Source organism: Haemaphysalis longicornis, unplaced genomic scaffold (genome assembly GCF_048455015.1).
Source record: "Haemaphysalis longicornis isolate Haplotype H1 unplaced genomic scaffold, Haemaphysalis longicornis Haplotype H1 scaffold_7, whole genome shotgun sequence".
In the NCBI taxonomy this organism is placed as follows: domain Eukaryota; kingdom Metazoa; phylum Arthropoda; class Arachnida; order Ixodida; family Ixodidae; genus Haemaphysalis; species Haemaphysalis longicornis.
Window position 1 is genome coordinate 107,035,032 of NW_027526422.1, and position 15,619 is coordinate 107,050,650.

Consider the following 15,619-nt stretch of genomic DNA (forward strand, 5'->3'; position numbering starts at 1 on the left):
CACGGCGTCGAGTTTCGAAAAACTGACACCACGTGGCGTCGCGACCTGAAGACACAATTCCTTCTCTCTTGTTCTCTCCCCCGCGGTGCGAGAAGCAGGGCCTTCACACAGGGTCTAGCCGCTCGCGACGGTTTCCCAAACAGGCCAGCTTTTCGCCTTTGAAATTCGCCGAACCAGGAAGGAAAAAAAAAAAAAAACAAGAGGGGAGCCCTCACAAAACGACCCCGCATGGGCTGCGGTTCCCCCGTGTGTAGACTGCCTCGATGCGCCCCCGCTCTGCGGGCGCGCATCGAGGCACCCTACCCGTGTGGACGGGGAGGGCTCGCCCCGCTCGGACGCCTGCTTTTTTCGTGGCGCTCGTGCTGCATTTCTCACTCGAAGGAAAGAGCCCGGTAAAATTTTCTTTCGACTTGTGAAACAATGTGCGTTAGTACGTATCGAGCAGGCTCGGGTCAACTGCAGCGTCGCTAATGAGTCAACTTTTGCCAGTGTCGTCTTGTCTGCTACGGACGCATCGTCTGCTCACCGCGCCGCTCGACCAGCCCGGTGTCCTGGCTATTTCACGGAATGAAACGTGTTGTTGGGGGACGTCGGTTCCGAAAGCCTTTCAGGTCCCATGGGTCACCTTTTCGACATTAAGGGGTCATCTGTTCAATTTGTCACAGGGCATTTTTATTTCCTTCCGCTTGCATGATACTTGTTCGCACTTGGCACATCCCGAACTTTTTTTTTTTTTTGCTGTTGAACAACTTGCACAAATGGTGTTGGTACATTGATTCGTACATTAGAATTAATCAGGTGTCTGATATGTGGGCGTCTTTTGAAGACGCATGCAATTAAACGAAACGAGCTTTTCTTTTTCTGCTCGCTTTTAATTTCTACGCGCGAACATTCACACCCGAATTCAGGAAAATAATTTTTCCTATGCTAATATCTGCATTGACAAATAATTTGCAGCACAAAAACATTTTGCGTTATTGTTGCAAAGCACAAGCGGTAGAGCAAGATCATAATCTATTATTTCGGGGTTCATAAAAAACCAAAAATCAAATGCCTCAACCCTTACCTACTTTGCGTTAAGGTTGAGGTGCAAGTATACTAACATTATGAGTAACGGAAAACAAAGAAATACGCAATTAACGCGACAGTGCCAAAACAAGCAGATGAGCATATGCAAGTCTTCGGCAAGTAAAAGAAAAACACGTTATGAATGTTTTCTATTGCGTGGGACGCGTCCGCTCAACGGGCTTTCCGGTGCCTCCAAAGCTAAAAAAGACGCACGCCGGCCCGACGAGAACGCTTCTGAAAAGAGCACGTGCTGGATCGACTTGCACGCGCTAGCCCCTGAGGCAGCTTTGCTCAAGAAGAGAAAGGTGCTACTGATTGCGGGTAGGTTCTTCTTTTCTTTTAGACGTACACTAAAATATTTTAATACTCCCCGCCCCAACCACCGGCTAGTGTGCGACATGATCAGTGAACAATATTCTTGGACTAGCGCTCTTACGTGAAACGCCCTGTCCGTCATACTACCTGAAATGGGGTATGCTATACGTTCCCCGGGTATGTGCCGAGTCATAGACACGAGGAGAAGATAAGAAATTGGCTGCGTATCTGGTTGCTTCGCTGCAAATGTATACCATAGCCTTCGGCCGCCCCCGCCTCGTAACATCCTCCCCTCTCCCCCTCACGCTGTTCTTCTCCCCCTGCCTCCCCCATAATTAATGCAATTGAAGTTTGATGAATTAGATTCAATTTTCCCTCGTTTTCTTGGTTCGCGCGCCACCTGTTGGGACCTTTTCTTTCAATTGTTCTTGGAACAGCGCCTCAAAAACCTCACCCCGCCTGGGTTCCTGGCTTCTCTACCTACGCTTCCAAGAGCTGCTGAGGTATTCGTGAACAAGTGCCACTCCCTAACCAAAGCTGATCTGCACCACCTCATTTGGTTTTGCCCCAAATTAACTCGCTATAGAAATTTCTCTGCCCCCACCAACGATCCCGCGATAGCCATAGACCCTCACTCAGTGGGCACTCCCATCCTTCACAAGATTGCTGTATTCGCAGTCACAAGCGGTCTAGCACGAGCTGTATAGAACGGCCGGTCTGCTCCCCTTCCTTACCCATTCCTTTGATCCTATTCCCCCAACAGGCCTAGGGCCAGCCTTGCCCCAAATAAAGGTTTCTCTCTCTCACTCTTGAGGAGACATCTTTCTTTTATTATATTTACTTCTATCTGGCCTGTTTTTGACACCGTCTTTTACCGCATTTTTATTAAAAACAATCGCACGTCTATTTTTGAATAAAAGAACGCTGCTGCGGCCAGTTATGCACTAATGTTTTGCCTCAATTATGCCTAATGCTTTTTTAAAGACGATAGTCTTTCTTGGGCTACTTAAACGCGATTGATTGATTGATATATCTTTATTTGGCGAGCATGAAGCGCAGATGTTAGGGCGCCCGCCCGGTGGACGGCACCGATTCAGCCACCGGTTCAAAAGTTATAAATATTATTAAACAAGACGCTTATATACGCAAAACCGTTCCAAACTTCTAAAACTGCCAAGATTTGTCATACATGTCCCAATAATATGGCGCGAAGGAAACCCCAGGTACATTTGAGGCAAAATGTAAGCACATAACCGGGATTACGCGCGTTCTTTTAAATAAGCATAGACATGGCCTTGGTTTTCACGATAGCAATTTAAAAAAGAGGCGTTAAAACAATGGTTTGAGCAAAAAATACGAAAAGAAGCTGGCGCCCGAGCCTCGAGCTCGAGCGCAACCCTAAGCCGAACAGTAGCAAAGGTTCCAACAGATGGCGTGCGAGCTCTGCAGCGCGGGAAAGTGGATTTAATTTAGCTAACCTCCATCGCGTCAGACGCGCGAGGAGTGAGAGAGGGGGGGGGGGGGAGAATGTATGAGACGGCAGGGGCTGCAGAAGACTATCGCCTTTCGACGACATTTGCAGCGAAGCGAGCAGATACGCGGCCAAGTTTTTCTTCTGAACAATATTGACACATAGAAATATATGCACTCCGCCAGGTTCAGTAGCTTGGGACGGTTTTGCCTATATATACTCCTTGTTCCAGCATTGTTTCATGTTTGGCCCAGCGGCTGAATCGAGTGACAGACGGACAGATAGACAGACAGAAAAGAAAAAAGGACGATTGAGAGTGCACGTTCGGCAACTGGACACTAATGCTTTCTCAATCACTGTATCATAAAAAAGTGCTTAGGTGTCCTCGGAATTTACACCTAGGAAAGAGAGCTGCAATTATTGTGTGTGGCACCGAAGGGTGCACAGAAAAGGCACAGTTCAGAAGCTTGGTGCGCAAGCTTAGCAATAGACGTCTTTTTTTGGAAGTGCCTACGTTCAGTGAGCCAGTTTTATTTGTTACAAGTCTTAATGAAAACCGTTTCTTCAGCTCATTTACACAAAGTTTCATGAACGACAGCATAAAGCTTTAAGAGCTGCATAATTTGTCCCTTTCGACGTCAGTGTAACATTATATGTGCCGTAACATCGTTAAATATCTCTTTTTGCGCAGATGCAAGGCGCCACACAAGGCGGCAAGAAGCTGCTCTTTTTGTGACTTTCTGAACCCTCGCCCGCGCCCCTAGAAAAAAATAAGATACATAATAATTGGTATTGCCTAAAGGAGTTATTAAATAAAGCTCTAAAAAATCTCAAATTCTGACCGAAAACTTTCAAAGTATAAACACAAACGATGCAATCAGTGCGCAGACAGTCATCCATAACCTAATACCTACGCAAATAATAAGTTGCCGAAAGTTTCACACAAATAAGCACACAAATCCGTTCGCAGAAAAGTTGGCGTACGAAAATGTCGGTGCACCGGAATGCTTGCACCGTAACATCCCGCATTGAAATGTTCCAGTACATCGAAATGTCCTAGACCCGTCTAAAATGGGCCGTTCATAGGCGTCTAAATAGTAGTAACTTGGAATCCCAAACATCAATGCTCAACATTGGGGTTAATTTCAGGTGCAGCACTACCATTGCGTTCGTATAATTCACGACACTTTAACTGTAACAGTGTGCTGTAAATGTATAATTGCTTCCATTTCGGTTAAGCGCCATTGACTTTTTCACGTATATGCATGCTTCTTACGGCGTCGTTTATACTTTTTATAACCGTTTTTAACGCACATCAGTTTTTAACTGGTGCTGTTCTGATGGAAGCGCCTTGGAAGCAGTGGAGCGCGGCCACAATTTTAATATTTACAATTAACAAAATATCAAACACATTCTCTAGAGCGCACACAAGAATGAGAAAATTCGCAAAGCTTAAAGGCAACAAATATTGAACAAAAAGCTGCGGGAAAAAAACTGCGAAACTACGGCAATATACTGGGAATTTTTCAAAAGGATGAAAAACAATTAATTAAACTTGAACACACCTCTAATTAATATATTCCCTCTGGTAAAAAGCGTTTAAATAGCATTGGGATGAATGGTACATAAATTGAATAAAATAACAATTTAAACGAAAAAAACCAACGAACATTGGTGAATCTATAAACCGGCATTCGAGAAAACGATTTTTGATAAAACGGACGCCGCTTCGATATAATAGCGTTAAAAAAGCGGCGCTCGTTCAGCTCTTGGCAACCCCCCTTGCGCCATAATTTCAGTCTCAGAAACTTGAAGAAAGTGCTTTATTTTTATTTATTTACTATTTATTTCATACTTCCAGCCTGAGTGCCAGGCCTTAGGCATGTGTGGGAATAGATATATACAGTAACAAGGACGGCATGATTACCTGTATACATAAGAAAAACACAATACAGCAAAAGAAAAGAAAACGCTAAACAGATTACAAATACATTCATACTAATCCGTATGTAAAAAAAGACAAAATGGCATACCTGCGCGCAAACATATACGTTTTACACCATTTAACGCATCACTGCAGGAAACCGTGCGGATAACTTATTTTCACATTTGACACCGTACTAACATAGCGTTATTTGCCACCTCAGAAAAAAGAAAGAAAACGAAGAAGCAAAAACTGTACACAGTAGCGCGTGTGGACACGTCGTAGGTCCTTCAGGCACAGTTCTTGTGCTGGAAAGTCTCCCCCCCCCCCCTCCCCCCCTCCTCCCCCCCCCCCCCCGCGCGAAAAAACCAGGGGAGCACGCTTTGTTTGCTCTGCGCAAACTAAAAATGAGGAGGGGGGACAGTCAAGTCAGCCAAACCTTTTCAGTGGCAGCAATTATCTCCGCCACTTCCTTGGGATAAACCAGGGGAGCAGGCCTTGTTCGTCCTCGTGCACACTACCGACTGCCTCTTTGTTACTCTCAGCGACAACAGATGGGAACCCTCCCTGGTTCCGCTGAGGAGAGGCGAGTGTTCGGCTGGAGACGGTCCTCCTCTCCACTCCTTCCAGGAAAAAGGAGGGGGACGGGGGCGCCACGTAGCGTCAGTTTTTCGAAGTTTGTGGCGATACGCCTCACCCCGGGCATGAAAAGTGTTGCAGGGAACCTACACAAACAACGTTGCAAAAAATCTACAATAACAGGTTTGTAGCCCACAACCTGAAGTACTCAAACCCGGGAGTCATTTTTTCTATCTGTTTTCTGAGCGCCACAATGTTGTGTTAACTAGTGCGGAACGACCTGAAATCCAGCCTGTTCTCATAGGCCGCAGCAGAAAAATTTTAGACGGCCCGGGAACCTCGTGAGTTAGTCGTACAAGCCCAATATTTTGCCACGGCATGCCGCTAGAGCCGTGCTACGGATATCCCGGAGTCGATTTTTCTAGCTGTCTTCGTTATTAAACGGCGGCCGTTTCTTTTTTCTGCCCCATTCAGTTACGCCCCGGACGGGCGAAGCGCCGGGAGAGGGGCGCAGTCAGGTTTCCGCGGCGCGTGTCCCTCAATCCTGGGGATGCCGACAAACAAACTCCCAAATGCAGCTGTGGGAAAAGACGCGTAGCTGCCCTTGATGAACACGTAGCTGCAAATGAATGCGCAGCTGCAAATGATGAACGCGTAGCTGCAAATGTACACGTAGCTGTCCCTTTGTGAGCACTATAGTCTTTAATCCAAGCGTGTGCCCTTCATGAAGCGAGGAAGGGCTTTTGTTGCCTCCTGCGAAGTTGATTGTAGGGGTCAATGTCCTAGAATAGTCCCTAGTTTGAACGGGTGATTGTCCAATCGGCTGAGCTCGGCGGCCAAAACACGTCTTTTCGATGAATACTGGGGGCAACAAGAAAGCACATGTTCGATTGTCTTATCAACCTCGCAGGCGTCGCAGGCGGCCCTACTGGCCATCCCGATGTGGAAGGAGTAGGCTCTCGAAAAGGCCACTCTTAACCACACTCTGCAAAGTAAAGTAGACCGTGATCGATCGAGACAGCCCACACGGAAGACGACGCTGGAGTATAGGGTCATGGTTTTGGAGGTGAAGATGAACAAAGTCTGGTGTATTCCATTAAGTAATAGAGGTCCTGCACGCGAACTGACGAAGCACCCTAGCTGCATCAGTCCTTGAAAGCTGAAGCAAGGTGGTGCTTTCGCTGTCATGGCCTGTCCGGGCACCTGCATCAGCCGAAACATTGCCCTTGATTCCACAGTGACTTTGAAGCCACTGAAATAAAATATTATATCCCTTTATGTCACACACAATGGTATATTATGAAACCTAGTCAACCCATTGCAGTGAGCGGACGTACCAGTTTGTGCAAAACTCCTTGACAGACCACACAACGACAATGGAACCTCAGAGCAGACAAACTTTTGACACCACCGAAAGGACCACAGGGCTCGGTCATATCACTCCGTTTCAGTTTGGCTATGAAAGACCTCCCAGCACCATCGAATAAGATCCCGAGGCCCAGTCACCGTATCTACGCCCATGATATCACAAAATGGAAACGAACGGGCTCTGCCGGCATACAGCAAGACGCCTTGCAAGAAGCAATTCGAACCACCGAACCGTAATTTCGCTGACGTGGCCTGCACTGCTCTCCAGATAAATCCGAATTACTACTCCTAAAAAACGAACCAGAGGTCGACCCCCGCCGCCAGCTCCTGATATAGAACTTCAAATCAACAACACTCCAGTCCCAAAGGTCCAAATTCTCCGCCTACTAGGACTTCCGCTACAGCAAGACGGAGCGGGCATGGCAACGGTCCATAACGTACAAACTACAATTCATCAAGTTTTACATCTTATCCGCCGTATCACAAATCGCCTACATGGCCTTAAATAACAGGCAACCATTAAAATCGTGCAAGCTTTAATAATGAGTAGAATTACGAAAGGAACGCCATATCGAGCCATAAAAATAACGGAAAAGAAAAACTCGATGATGATGTTTTCATTTTATTGGCGCAAGGCCAACTAAGGGCAAAGAGCGACAAACAACAAAAAACTCAATATCTTGACGCAATAAGCCCACTAGTTTGCTCTGTTTACCCCTCACTGCTTCTACAGACAAGTTATTGCAATTAGGCGTGCACAACACTTAGGAGGAACTGGCTGTAGCCCCCCAAAAAATAGCCAACCGGGAACGCTTAAAACTCAGCAAGACGGGAAGACACACCCTACGAAAACTGTGGTGCAAAGTCCCAAAAGGCAATATTGCTAAGCAACGCATTCCTCTCAATGTTAGAGAGAACGTCACTGTCGCCCCGGTACCAAGAAACATGCATCCGAACCACAACAAAGCACGACGCCAGGCAAGTGTTCCAGCTCTTCGAAATGTGTAACGAAAAGGGCCTGACGTTAGGCATTCTGGCGCATCACTATACACGGGTCGATCAGCCCACGCCAGCAGCATAGTCAATGATGCGCGACTGGAGCTAGCTTCTGCTTCTATACATACATCGACACCACCGACGAAGCAGCCACTGCCGTTGCTGCAATTACTGACACAGAACATGTCACCGTCATATCAGACTTTCAGACAGCGTGCCGAAACTTCCCAATTGGACGCATTTTATCAATACAGTCGAGCATCGTTATAGCGAGCACTGATATAGCGAATTATTGGATATAGCAAACTAAATATGAAGTTTGTTTGGTCACGCTTCGTTTCAATGACGCACATTCTTTTTATAACGAAACCGAAACCTGGAGAGCCCCGTGATATCGGCTATAACGAAGAAATATTTGGTTTTCGTGAGGCTCGAAACTCGACAGCTAGCACATTAAAAGCAAAATTTAAAGAAAAGGTGGAACAAAACAACCATTTTTAGTAGCTAGAAAAACTGCAGAAGTAGAAACGGCCCTTTAATGCTTAAACACTGCAAAACTTCATTTTGATCAGAGTGTGAGAAGCCGCCAGGTGAAGCCCACATTCTCCTTCTAGTAAATGAGAGCGCAGCCTGTTCTGCCGAACGAACTTTGTTCCGTACTAATTTCACGATCTCAGGTGCCGGTCTGTTTAGGTTAAAATGCCACAAGGAGACAGATAAGGATTGCCTTGTTTGTAGTCGGTTTGAAGCCTAGAACAATGCGTTTTTATCTGCGATTGCTGCGCGAGCCATATTGCCCATTTATTAGAGCCTATTTTACATCTGCGGTTACAACGAATATCGGATATGACAAAATAATTTACTGCCCCGATGCTGCTTCATTATAACAAGGTTCGGCTGTAACAGCAAAATGTTTATCTACCCAACATGACCTGCCCAAAAGTTTCATCATATGAACACCGGCTCATTCATCCCTGGAGGGGAATAAGGCGGCTCTTGCCGCAGCCCGAGGTCACACACACCGGGCGCCTCCTTCTGAAATATTAGCCAGTACTTCCATGAGCCCAACACGAGAAATAATCCCCAGAAGGCGCACTGACGTCCTGGCATATTACCGCTTGGGACGAAGAACCTTTCCTCCTCCACATCTCAACATGTCTCGCGAAGACAGAGGGATCTACAGGCAGCTCCAGACGAACACATTTCCACACGATACATTACTACACTCAATATACACGAAATTATACTCACGCACTTGTAAATTCGGCATAAAGCGATGCACTCTTTACCACCTGGTGTAGGAATGCAGCCACACACCATCCCTTGCCCCAAATCCCAACCCCTCATTTGAGCAGTGAGATGGTCGGATGGCCAGCTTCCACCCGGATCACTAAAACATCGCCCGTTTGCCCGTACGCATAAGTTCCCGATTAAAGGGACACTGAAGTGATATGTAAACATTGCGGGATTACTAGCGCAAATTGTAGTCCGGAGTCCCCAGGCCATGTTTCGACCACTCTAGGCGCGTTTACGCGATTTTATTTAGTAGAAAAACTAATTGGAGAATGCTGTCCTCCTATCTTTACGCTCGCCCATTTTCTGTGGCGTTTTCGTGTGACGTCAGGAGGGGATGAGCTGGCAATTGGCTGCGCCACGGCTGCGCTACTGCACGGCTCCCCGGCCGACAGAGTCAGTCGGCCCAGCGTTTCGTCCGCCGGCCGCCGGCAGGTCGTCGCAATCAAGGAGGTCAAAAAAAAAATTGCTTGGTCGCAATTCGTTCGCTTAGTTGAAACGAAGCCAGGACACGTTTGTGAATGGAAGAATGTGCCTTTCTTTACTTGGTTTGTTTGTACACTGTATCTAGCTCCAAGTCAAGTTCGCTTCACACAAGTGCTGCACAAGCGCACATGCGACGCTTCGCTGACTGGTACGCCAGTAGGAAAATATAAGGCCTCTTGAAGGCGGGAGAAGAGTCAGCGAAGTCAATATAGGTACTAAGGAAATAAAATCAACTGATATTTTTACCGTACAGCGTAAAACTAGGGCGCGGGAAGCACTTTTTTGCGCTGGGCGAACAACCACAGCGGTCAGCAGCACGACTACGCATCTGCGAACGCTTTTCCGTCTACGAAATGCAATTGCTAGACGTGAGCTACTGTGGAAACTCGGGCGACGCTTACTGCACGATCGCAGTACTACAAATAGTCACCTAAGCTGCTTGAAATGCCAAAACTAAATAAAAGTGTAAACCGGTTGTACAATATATACCCTATATTAGCGAAGCTTTCCCGTCCCGCTCCGTGGCTTAGTAGTCTGGGGCGCTGGGTATGTCGCCGCAAATGTTTTGCAAGTCACGAGTTCGAATCCCCGCGGGTACGTGCTTATTTTTTTTTTTTTTTTGTAAGTTAACTTTTTTGTTTTCCGCCGATGTTTTCTATATTGAGTTCACCTTTTTTTGGGCCGCAACGTTAATGGCTACACGAACTAGTTCATAAAACGCGCGCAGGCTGGCACATGCATGGCGCGCTAGCGAGTTCTCGTTGGCGTGCTGTTGCCATAAGCACCGACTGCTTGCAGGCAGTGGGCACAGGCCAGAATGAACAGACCCTTGGCCTGGTGCGAACACGCTTTTTACGATACAGGCATGAGGGAGGCAAGCTCCAATTATGGGGGAAAAGCGCATGACATTTGGGCGTCTACGGGTACGCGGAGGGCGTTCATGCACTGCGTAGGTTTCGGCTAGTGAATGCTACGATTCCAAGCCGTCCTAGGAGGCTTATCTTTATGCATTTTTACAGCTGACAACATGGCAGAAGCGCGGTACGATGATTACTGAGTCATTGAGAATGCCCATCCAACAACGCCACCGGTTGTGTTTTACAGAACCGAAACCGAACCGAAACTTGTTTGGTTGCTCACCTTGGGCATCGTCCAATCACGGTGCCCGCTCCTCCTAACGTCACAGCTTTAGTTGGTGCGGCCGCCGCAAACCGCGCATGGTAGTTTTTCTTCTTTCGCGCTTTGTAAAATAATTACCGATTTGTCAATCGTAAAAACGATGAAAAGTGTGCTAATTTGAGCCAGTCTACACAGTGCAAGCAAAAACGGGAGCTTGACAAATTCACTTCAGTGTCCCTTTAAGTTCCCGCTTACGAATGAGACGCCAGTAAGTCGAAGTCGGCCACGGCAAATAAGCCGGTTGCCAGAAAACCCGACGGAAACGCTACCTTAACCGAGCGTTTGTATCAGTTTCGGGCACATGACTTATTACCCAGACAGCGCTGAAGTTGTAGTTGAGAACTTATTCCTATACTTATCGCGTTCGGGCAAACGGGCATACCGGCCGAGACAGGCCACCACAAGCCAGCGCTTCCTGGGCTGAGGTCTCCAACCTGGCAGCCAACCAAAGTGCTCGATTAAACGTTTGTTCCTCCTCCTCCTTGATAGAGCTCTGCGCCAGCCGGGAACTCGGCGGTCGCCGCGACGCATGTGCTTATGAGCGCTCGCCATTTCCTTGCTCCGCGGAGTTTTTTCCATTTTCTTTTTGCAATGCCAGTGCACGTGCCCGGGACTGTCGGCGTTGGTATTTTTTTCTGTAACGGCAAGGTTAACGACTTGTAAAACAGCTCCGCTGTTTAAAAAACTGCTAGCCAATGCGATGCAACTGGAACAGCCAACGGCACCGCAAGTCTACATCGCACTGCAGCCGAGGATACGAAAGGTGCAACTCTGCCCATTTTCATGTGCCGCGCACATGTGCGCCAGAAGAACTGCGCTCCCTAATGGTGTCGTTTCCCGGTGAAAGAGAAACGCGTGGGGGGTCACCGGAGGTCATTGGTCACCTGTTGAGCGTACTCCAACCGAAAAGCAGAAAAGGGTGAAAAGGTGAAGAGAAATGTAGAGGGCGGGGAGGACCTTCTCCTCTCCTGCTTTTACAATGGTTTGCGCCACCTTTCAAACATACAGTGGCCTTACCCATTGCACGTTGACTACCCCGTTAAGGGGTTTGCTTGGAAGTAGGCGGTATGTCCCCGGAGCCACCCAGCACGACGTGAAGCTCCTGCATACTCCTTGTGAGTCAGTAATTTTGACATTTGCCATCGTTTGTGAGTGAACTAAGGGGGCGTCTAGTTCTTCCGCTCTTTGCATTGAGGCTCGTGGCAGGGTTTCCTCGACGACGAAGTCCGTCTTGGTTGCCACGGCTACTTTGGATCGTCTTTTGGGGTATGTGGCTGCATCTGTGTAGAACACTGTGGGTAGAGATTCATTACTTTTTATCGAGAGCTTTGGCTCTGGCTGCTCGGCTACCCCGATGGTGAACAGGATGCATATTCTTATGCAGTAGACGGATTATGACGTGCTTCCACAATATCTCCGCCATTTTGTTCGTAGGGACAGTGTCTCCCACCGGCATAAATGTTAATTAGGCAAGCACCTTCCGGTCCATTTGGGTTTGTGTGAGGCGAGCTTCGTGGTTGTACAGGTTACCTTCAATTAGCTCGTCGACTATGTTGTGTAGCCAACGCTTAGTACCCTGTCTGTGGACACGCCCTTTGGAAGGCCCAGCGCTTCTTTCGTTGTTTTCGTTATGACAGTGTTAGGCTTTTTCGCTTCTGCCTTGTTTAGTACTGCATGCGGCTGAGTAAGTTGTTCTTGAGGGTATGAAAGCCTGGACGAGGCGAAGTGTGTCTTTCTTTTTAATGCCTCTGTGCCGATTGGTGATTCTTCTGATCATTTGTAACACATGCTCTCATGTTTTTGCAAGCCGCTAATCATTTGGTAGTTCTTCGTGACTGACTGTATCAGAATGTCTAGAATTTTTAGTGGCATGCAGAGTCGTTGACCTGTTTCTCAAAGGTGGCCTGGATCTTTTTTTCTTCCCGTGTGCAGTGGAGGCGCATAATCACAATAGGTTCTGAATTTGGGGGTGAGCAAGTCAATCCACATTTCTTCGCGTACTGGTTGACTGTAACGGTGGGCGAGTTGCAGTACCATGCAGACCCCCCAATTAATCAGCCGCCGTCCACAGGGTTACATCGTCTGCACACAGAGCGCGTCTTAGGTTCGGTATAGTCTCCAGCCGCCTCGGGAGTCCAAAGAGTGTGATGTCCAACAACAACGGTTACAGTACTGGGCCTTGAGGTGTCCCCCGACAACCCAGGATGCTGGGGTCAGTGGTGACGTTCGCGATCTTGATTATAGCTTTTTGGTCTGACATGAAGTCGACAATTTCGTCTTTCCGGAGCCTGTGTTGCTCAGGTTCTGGAGGATTGCCTCGTTAGCCACGTTGTCGCAGCCCCCTTCACATCAAGTCCGAGGATGGGTGGCGGGGAGTGATGAGTAGTGGGGATTAGGATCTTCTCCAGTTTGATTAGCTCATCCCGGGTCCCAAAGTGTCTTCTGAATCCGAACATTGGGTAAGGCATAGAGGCATTCGTTCAGCAGTGGACCCAAGCAGGCTGCTGCTGCTGATTCTGAGTTACTCCGCACATACTTGCCTTATCAATCAACACAAATAAGACTAACTCGCACGACCAAGATTCATCCGTGATGGAGCGCATACGATTTTCAGATCAGTTGAAGAAGAGGGCGCCACAAGATATTTGAGCGGTGTAATTGGTTCAAGGTAAAAAAAAAACAACGGTGGCTTCGCATCAAAACACGCGCGAAAAAAATCGCAGGCAGAACAGAAATAGTTCTGGGGCCTGCGCTGCACTTGATTTTATTATGCTTTGGAGGATTTCTTTTCACTGTACTCCCGTGACCCCATTTTTACTACGCAATGGTAGCCCACACTTACGCATCCTAGTATTTTGCTTGACTGTAAAGCCCAGCAGCATAATCATGGCAATCTAACTCCCTCACCATGGTACAACCCTCGACTTATCAGATAGCAGCGTAAGACATTGAAGCTACTGTTTGTTATAAATTTGAAGGTATGTACGTTGCTTGAGTTATGTATATTGCTCAAGTGCAGTGTACTTCTTGGCCTCAGCACTTCGACAGTCAAATCGCTTCGTATTCTATCCCACCAGAGGGCAAGATTGAGCACTACAGAAACCGGCAGATCCATCCTTTCGAGACTAGGCCTAACGGTTCCGCTTCAACACCCGATACCCCAAGTGACAGACATCCCGCATGATATCAGAAGCCATATTAAAGTGCCTGTACTCCCGCGAAACATTCACCCAGTGCACCACGCCGATCGGAGAGAGGCAAGAGCCCGTGCTATCTCAAAGCTATCAAAGCAGTATGGAAGCCATCCTACCGGAGCATACATGGACGCGGCCCTCTATCCCGGAAGGCGCGCCTCAGAAGCGATAGCATCATAAGCCAAGAGCAGCGCACCAGCGGATCACTGAACCGAGCCAACCCCCTACTCGCCGGTAGAGAGAGAGAGAGAGAGATCAACATTTATTGAGCGAAAATAGGTTAAAAGAGTGGGGTAGCCGTCGGCACAAGTCTGGCGGCGACAGTAGCAGCTCTCTCCACGAGTAAGGCTTGTACTGACGGGTCAGAGCTACCCAGCGCTCCCTCCCACTGCTCGTCAGAGGTTATTGCACTCTCAACAGGCTTGTCGCAACTTTTCCTCCGGCCGAATACACAAGACTCCGTTTAAAATACCGCAACAGAAGCCACTGGAAAGACCTGTCAAGATAATCTGGGCACCTGCGTACATTGGGGTCTCAGGGATGGCAATTGCCCATCTCACAGCTCAATAATTGACCGTCCAAGCACACGAAGACGAAGAACTGCGTCCGCTTCCTCTAGTCTCATGTCATGAGATTACCGCGCGCTATCGGCTACAGAGACAAACGTATGCCCCACCGCACAAACAACTACCCAAGGGCCATGACAAAATACTTCGCGCCCTTCAAACTAATACTTACCCCCCCCCCCCAAGCAGACACCTCTACATAGCCTCCACCCTGTATCTCAGTTTGCGCCGCTTCTGTAGGGAATCGGGGACACTCTTTCATATGGTCGGCGGCTGTACATGAAGCCCACTTGACCCGCCCAATCCCTTCCACACTTATAAGTTTTGGGAGAGCGCCATGGCCAGCTCTTCCCTCGACGTCCAGTGCAAGTTCGTGGAGAGGGCAGAAGACGCGGCCTGTGCCAATGGACTCCTTGAATGAGGAGGCCACCCTAAAGACGCTTTACTATGTAACAATAAATACATTTAGTTTCCCCTCTCTCCGGTGGTCGCCTTTAGCTCTTGCTTCTACTTCCACTGATGGAAAAAAGGCAACTGCCGACATGAAACCATGTTGGTGGTCTGTGATAGAAAGCATCACGTCATCAGCGGAAACGCGTGGTGCCAATTTTCATGCGAAGATCTCAATGATTCTTGGCTTAACGACAAATTGGAGGGTGTTGCTATCCAAAATTGCCATTGCATCCTCCTGGTGGCTGAGTACGCTACCCAGCCTGCCGTAACCCTTCATTTTCATTCTACCGTGTTGCAGGACGATGGCTTCGGCGACGACTATCTACTCCCCGGGGCGCATGAGCAGCAAGCGGAGCAGAGCGCTGAAGGAGAGCTCGCTCGAGCTGCTCAGCATCCCCGAGGGGGGCTCCTCTTCGTCCTCGCTCTCGCCGGGCCACGTGCGCCGCTCCCTGCGCGACCCGGTGCTGTGCGCGCTGGTTGCGCTGCTACTCTGCACCGTGGTGGTGGCCGCGTGCGTTGTCCTGGTGTACGTGGAACACTACTACCGCTGGTCCTTCCCGCTGCGCGTCGACTGCAACCTGGACTACGCCCCCTGTGCCGGAGGAGTGGCGCCACTGGCCAATTACTCGCGCTGCTTGAGGCGGGGGTGAGCCGCTGCGCAAAGCAACCCTTTGCAAACTCTGCTCACCTCCATTATTGCAGCGAAGCTGTTTGTGGCCAGAGTTTT

General features: G+C 48.4%; 1 protein-coding gene across 4 annotated transcripts in view; it reads left to right on the plus strand.

Annotated features, from left to right (window-relative positions):
- The window catches only part of LOC144146786 (lysosomal alpha-glucosidase-like), a 152,593-nt gene that overhangs the window by 90,191 nt on the left and 46,783 nt on the right, over positions 1–15,619 (plus strand). For all 4 annotated transcript variants that reach the window (XM_077678719.1, XM_077678718.1, XM_077678721.1 and 1 more), the window contains one exon: positions 15,191–15,538. In XM_077678719.1, the coding sequence (XP_077534845.1) occupies positions 15,191–15,538 (348 nt within the window). The remainder of the gene's footprint in view (positions 1–15,190; positions 15,539–15,619) is intronic.